Below are 7,190 nucleotides of genomic sequence, written 5' to 3' on the forward strand. Positions count from 1 at the left end.
CCTTGATGCACGAGGCACCTGCCATGCCCTTGATGCACGAGGCACCTGCCATGCCCTTGATGAACGAGGCAACAGCCTTGCCCTTGATGCACGAGGCACCTGCCTTACCCTTGATGAACGAGGCACCTGCCTTGCCCTTGATGAACGAGGCACCTGCCATGCCCTTGATGAAAGAGGCAACAGCCTTGCCCTTGATGAACGAGGCACCTGCCATGCCCTTGATGCACGAGGCACCTGCCTTGCCCTTGATGAACGAGGCACCTGCCATGCCCTTGATGAACGAGGCACCTGCCATGCCCTTGATGAACGAGGCACCTGCCCTGCCCTTGATGCACGAGGCACCTGCCTTGCCCTTGATGCACGAGGCACCTGCTATGCCCTTGATGAACGAGGAACCTGCCATGCCCTTGATGAACGAGGCACCTGCCATGTCCTTTATGCACGAGGCACCTGCCTGGCCCTTGATGAACGAGGCAACAGCCTTGCCCTTGATGAACGAGGCACCTGCCGTGCCCTTTATGAACGAGGCACCTGCCATGCCCTTGATGCACGAGACACCTGCCTTGCCCTTGATGAACGAGGCACCTGCCATGCCCTTGATGAACGAGGCAACAGCCTTGCCCTTGATGAACGAGGCACCTGCTTTGCCCTTGATGAACGAGGCACCTACCATGCCCTTGATGCACGAGGCACCTGCCTTACCCTTGATGAACGAGGCACCTGCCATGCCCTTGATGAACGAGGCACCTGCCATGCCCTTGATGAACGAGGCACCTGCCCTTCCCTTGATGCACGAGGCACCTGCCTTGCCCTTGATGCACGAGGCATCTGCCATGCCCTTGATGAACGAGGCACCTGCCTTGCCCTTGATGCACGAGGCACCTGCCATGCTCTTGATGAACGAGGCACCTGCCTTGCCCTTGATGAACGAGGCACCTGCCTTGCCCTTGATGAATGAGGCACCTGCCTTGCCCTTGATGAACGAGGCACCTGCCTTGCCCTTGATGAACGAGGCACCTGCCTTGCCCTTGATGAACGAGGCACCTGCCATGCCCTTGATGAACGAGGCACCTGCCATGCTCTTGATGAACGAGGCACCTGCCTTGCCCTTGATGAACGAGGCACCTGCCATGCCCTTGATGCACGAGGCACCTGCCATGCCCTTGATGAACGAGGCACCTGCCATGCCTTTGATGAACGAGGCACCTGCCTTGCCCTTGATGCACGAGGCACCTGCCATGCCCTTGATGAACGAGGCACCTGCCATGCCCTTGATGAACAAGGCACCTGCCTTGCCCTTGATGCACGAGGTATCTGCCATGCCCTTGATGCACGAGGTACCTGCCATGCCCTTGATGAACGAGGCACCTGCCATGCCCTTGATGCACGAGGCACCTGCCATGCCCTTGATGAACGAGGCACCTGCCTTGCCCTTGATGCACGAGGTACCTGCCATGCCCTGGATGAACGAGGTACCTGCCATGCCCTTGATGAACGAGGCACCTGCCATGCCCTTGATGCACGAGGCACCTGCCATGCACTTGATGAACGAGGCACCTGCCATGCCCTTGATGCACGAGGCACCTGCCATGCACTTGATGAACGAGGTACCTGCCCTGCCCTTGATGAACAAGGCACCTGCCTTGCCCTTGATGCACGAGGCACCTGCCTTGCCCTTGATGCACGAGGCACCTGCCTTGCCCTTGATGCACGAGGCACCTGCCATGCACTTGATGAACGAGGCACCTGCCATGCCCTTGATGAACAAGGCACCTGCCTTGCCCTTGATGCACGAGGTACCTGCCATGCACTTGATGAACGAGGCACCTGCCATGCCCTTGATGAACGAGGCACCTGCCATGCCCTTGATGCACGAGGCACCTGCCATGCCCTTGATGCACGAGGCACCTGCCATGCACTTGATGAACGAGGCACCTGCCATGCCCTTGATGAACGAGGCACCTGCCATGCCCTTGATGCACGAGGCACCTGCCATTCACTTGATGAACGAGGCACCTGCCATGCCCTTGATGCACGAGGCACCTGCCTTGCCCTTGATGAACGAGGCACCTGCCATGCCCTTGATGAACGAGGCACCTGCCATGCCCTTGATGAACGAGGCACCTGCCCTGCCCTTGATGCACGAGGCACCTGCCTTGCCCTTGATGCACGAGGCACCTGCCATGCCCTTGATGAACGAGGAACCTGCCATGCCCTTGATGAATGAGGAACCTGCCATGCCCTTTATGCACGAGGCACCTGCCCTGCCCTTGATGAACGAGGCACTTGCCTTGCCCTTGATGAACGAGGCACCTGCCATGCCCTTGATGCACGAGGCACCTGCCTTACCCTTGATGAACGAGGCACCTGCTATGCCCTTGATGAACGAGGCACCTGCCATGCCCTTGATGAACGAGGCACCTGCCATGCCCTTGATGCACGAGGCACCTGCCATGCCCTTGATGCACGAGGCACCTGCCATGCCCTTGATGAACGAGGCACCTGCCTTGCCCTTGATGCACGAGGCACCTGCCATGCCCTTGATGCACGAGGCACCTGCCATGCCCTTGATGAACGAGGCAACAGCCTTGCCCTTGATGCACGAGGCACCTGCCTTACCCTTGATGAACGAGGCACCTGCCTTGCCCTTGATGAACGAGGCACCTGCCATGCCCTTGATGAAAGAGGCAACAGCATTGCCCTTGATGAACGAGGCACCTGCCATGCCCTTGATGCACGAGGCACCTGCCTTGCCCTTGATGAACGAGGCACCTGCCATGCCCTTGATGAACGAGGCACCTGCCATGCCCTTGATGAACGAGGCACCTGCCCTGCCCTTGATGCACGAGGCACCTGCCTTGCCCTTGATGCACGAGGCACCTGCCATGCCCTTGATGAACGAGGAACCTGCCATGCCCTTGATGAACGAGGCACCTGCCATGTCCTTTATGCACGAGGCACCTGCCTTGCCCTTGATGAACGAGGCAACAGCCTTGCCCTTGATGAACGAGGCACCTGCCGTGCCCTTTATGAACGAGGCACCTGCCATGCCCTTGATGCACGAAACACCTGCCTTGCCCTTGATGAACGAGGCACCTGCCATGCCCTTGATGAACGAGGCAACAGCCTTGCCCTTGATGAACGAGGCACCTGCTTTGCCCTTGATGAACGAGGCACCTACCATGCCCTTGATGCACGAGGCACCTGCCTTACCCTTGATGAACGAGGCACCTGCCATGCCCTTGATGAACGAGGCACCTGCCATGCCCTTGATGAACGAGGCACCTGCCCTTCCCTTGATGCACAAGGCACCTGCCTTGCCCTTGATGCACGAGGCACCTGCCATGCCCTTGATGAACGAGGCACCTGCCATGCCCTTGATGAACGAGGCACCTGCCATGCCCTTGATGCACGAGGCACCTGCCTTGCCCTTGATGAACGAGGCACCTGCCTTGCCCTTGATGAACGAGGCACCTGCCTTGCCCTTGATGAACGAGGCAACAGCCTTGCCCTTGATGAACAAGGCACCTGCCATGCCCTTGATGAACGAGGCACCTGCCATGCTCTTGATGCACGAGACACCTGCCTAGCCCTTGATGAACGAGGCACTTGCCTTGCCCTTGATGAACGAGGCACCTGCCATGCCCTTGATGCACGAGGCACCTGCCATGCCCTTGATGCACGAGGCACCTGCCTTACCCTTGATGAACGAGGCACCTGCTATGCCCTTGATGAACGAGGCACCTGCCATGCCCTTGATGAACGAGGCACCTGCCATGCCCTTGATGCACGAGGCACCTGCCATGCCCTTGATGAACGAGGCACCTGCCTTGCCCTTGATGCACGAGGCACCTGCCATGCCCTTGATGAACGAGGCAACAGCCTTGCCCTTGATGCACGAGGCACCTGCCTTACCATTGATGAACGAGGCACCTGCCTTGCCCTTGATGAACGAGGCACCTGCCATGCCCTTGATGAACGAGGCAACAGCCTTGCCCTTGATGAACGAGGCACCTGCCTTGCCCTTGATGAACGAGGCACCTGCCATGCCCTTGATGCACGAGGCACCTGCCTTGCCCTTGATGAACGAGGCACCTGCCTTGCCCTTGATGAACGAGGCACCTGCCATGCCCTTGATGAACGAGGCACCTGCCATGCCCTTGATGAACGAGGCACCTGCCCTGCCCTTGATGCACGAGGCACCTGCCTTGCCCTTGATGCACGAGGCACCTGCCATGCCCTTGATGAACGAGGAACCTGCCATGCCCTTGATGAACGAGGCACCTGCCATGCCCTTTATGCACGAGGCACCTGCCTTGCCCTTGATGAACGAGGCAACAGCCTTGCCCTTGATGAACGAGGCACCTGCCATGCCCTTTATGAACGAGGCACCTGCCATGCCCTTGATGCACGAGACACCTGCCTTGCCCTTGATGAACGAGGCACCTGCCATGCCCTTGATGAACGAGGCAACAGCCTTGCCCTTGATGAACGAGGCACCTGCCTTGCCCTTGATGAACGAGGCACCTACCATGCCCTTGATGCACGAGGCACCTTACTTACCCTTGATGAACGAGGCACCTGCCATGCCCTTGATGCACGAGGCACCTGCCATGCCCTTGATGAACGAGGCACCTGCCTTGCCCTTTATGAACAAGGCACCTGCCATGCCCTTGATGCATGAGGCACCTGCCTTGCCCTTGATCAACGAGGCACCTTCCTTGCCCTTGATGATCGAGGCACCTGCCATGCCCTTGATGAACAAGGCACCTGCCTTGCCCTTGATGCACGATGTACCTGCCATGCCCTTGATGAACGAGGCACCTGCCTTGCCCTTGATGAACAAGTCACCTGCCATGCCTTTGATGAACGAGGCACCTGCCTTGCCCTTGATGAACGAGGCACCTTCCTTGCCCTTGATGAACGAGGCACCTGCAATGCCCTTGATGCACGAGGCACCTGCCATTCCCTTGATGAACGAGGCACCTGCCTTGCCCTTGATGAACGAGGCACCTGCCATGCCCTTGATGAACGAGCCACCTGCCTTGTCCTTGATGAACGAAGCACCTGCCTTGCCCTTGATGAACGAGGCACCTGCCATGCCCTTGATGAACGAGGCACCTGCCTTGCCCTTGATGAACGAGGCACCTGCCATGCCCTTGATGCACGAGGCACCTGCCTTGCCCTTGATGAACGAGGCACCTGCCATGCCCTTGATGAACGAGGCACCTGCCATGCCCTTGATGAACGAGGCACCTGCCATGCCCTTGATGAACGATAAACCTGCCATGCCCTTTATGAACAAGGCAACTGCCATGCCCTAGATGCATGAGCACCTGCCTTGCTCTTGATGAACGAGGCACCTGCCTTGCCCTTGATGAACGAGGCACCTGCCTTGCCCTTGATGAACGAGGCACCTGCCATGCCCTTGATGAACGAGAAACCTGCCATGCCCTTGATGAACGAGGCACCTGCCATGCCCTTGATGCACGAGACACCTGCCTAGCCCTTGATGAACGAGGCACTTGCCTTGCCCTTGATGAACGAGGCACCTGCCATGCCCTTGATGCACGAGGCACCTGCCATGCCCTTGATGCACGAGGCACCTGCCTTACCCTTGATGAACGAGGCACCTGCTATGCCCTTGATGAACGAGGCACCTGCCATGCCCTTGATGAACGAGGCACCTGCCATGCCCTTGATGCACGAGGCACCTGCCTTGCCCTTGATGAACGAGGCACCTGCCATGCCCTTGATGAACGAGGCACCTGCCATGCCCTTGATGAACAAGGCACCTGCCATGCCCTTGATGAACGAGGCACCTGCCATGCCCTTGATGAACGAAAAACCTGCCATGCCCTTGATGAACAAGGCACCTGCCATGCCCTAGATGCATGAGGCACCTGCCTTGCTCTTGATGAACGACGCACCTGCCTTGCCCTTGATAAACGAGGCACCTGCCTTGCTCTTGATGCACGAGGCACCTGCCTTGCCCTTGATGAACGAGGCACATGCCTTGCCCTTGATAAACGAGGCACCTGCCTTGCTCTTGATGAACGAGGCACCTTCCTTGCTCTTGATGAACGAGGCACCTGCCTTGCCCTTGATGAACGAGGCACCTTCCTTGCTCTTGATGAACAAGGCACCTGCCATGCCCTTGATGAACGAGGCACTTGCCTTGCCCTTGATGAACGAGGCACCTGCCATGCCCTTGATGCACGAGGCACCTGCCATGCCCTTGATGCACGAGGCACCTGCCTTACCCTTGATGAACGAGGCACCTGCTATGCCCTTGATGAACGAGGCACCTGCCATGCCCTTGATGAACGAGGCACCTGCCATGCCCTTGATGCACGAGGCACCTGCCTTGCCCTTGATGAACGAGGCACCTGCCATGCCCTTGATGAACGAGGCACCTGCCATGCCCTTGATGAACAAGGCACCTGCCATGCCCTTGATGAACGAGGCACCTGCCATGCCCTTGATGAACGAAAAACCTGCCATGCCCTTGATGAACAAGGCACCTGCCATGCCCTAGATGCATGAGGCACCTGCCTTGCTCTTGATGAACGACGCACCTGCCTTGCCCTTGATAAACGAGGCACCTGCCTTGCTCTTGATGCACGAGGCACCTGCCTTGCCCTTGATGAACGAGGCACATGCCTTGCCCTTGATAAACGAGGCACCTGCCTTGCTCTTGATGAACGAGGCACCTTCCTTGCTCTTGATGAACGAGGCACCTGCCTTGCCCTTGATGAACGAGGCACCTGCCTTGCCCTTGATGAACGAGGCACCTGCCTTGCCCTTGATGAACGAGGCACCTGTCATGCCCTTGATGAACGAGGCACCTGCCATGCCCTTGATGAACGAGGCACCTGCCCTGCCCTTGATGCACGAGGCACCTGCCTTGCCCTTGATGCACGAGGCACCTGCCATGCCCTTGATGAACGAGGAACCTGCCATGCCCTTGATGAACGAGGCACCTGCCATGTCCTTTATGCACGAGGCACCTGCCTTGCCCTTGATGAACGAGGCAACAGCCTTGCCCTTGATGAACGAGGCACCTGCCGTGCCCTTTATGAACGAGGCACCTGCCATGCCCTTGATGCACGAGACACCTGCCTTGCCCTTGATGAACGAGGCACCTGCCATGCCCTTGATGAACGAGGCAACAGCCTTGCCCTTGATGA

General features: G+C 58.4%; 1 protein-coding gene across 1 annotated transcript in view; it reads right to left on the reverse strand.

The window, feature by feature from the left end:
* LOC133350123 (LIM and calponin homology domains-containing protein 1-like) overlaps nt 1–6,153 on the reverse strand; it is a 53,910-nt gene extending 47,757 nt beyond the window's left edge. Inside the window, exon 1 of the mRNA XM_061564151.1 lies at nt 6,066–6,153. Coding sequence (XP_061420135.1) covers nt 6,066–6,153 — 88 coding nt within the window. The remainder of the gene's footprint in view (nt 1–6,065) is intronic.
* Nucleotides 6,154–7,190: the final 1,037 nt, after the last annotated feature.

Source organism: Lethenteron reissneri, chromosome 32 (genome assembly GCF_015708825.2).
Source record: "Lethenteron reissneri isolate LAM-NWPU_2019-01 chromosome 32, ASM1570882v1, whole genome shotgun sequence".
Lineage (NCBI taxonomy): Eukaryota > Metazoa > Chordata > Hyperoartia > Petromyzontiformes > Petromyzontidae > Lethenteron > Lethenteron reissneri.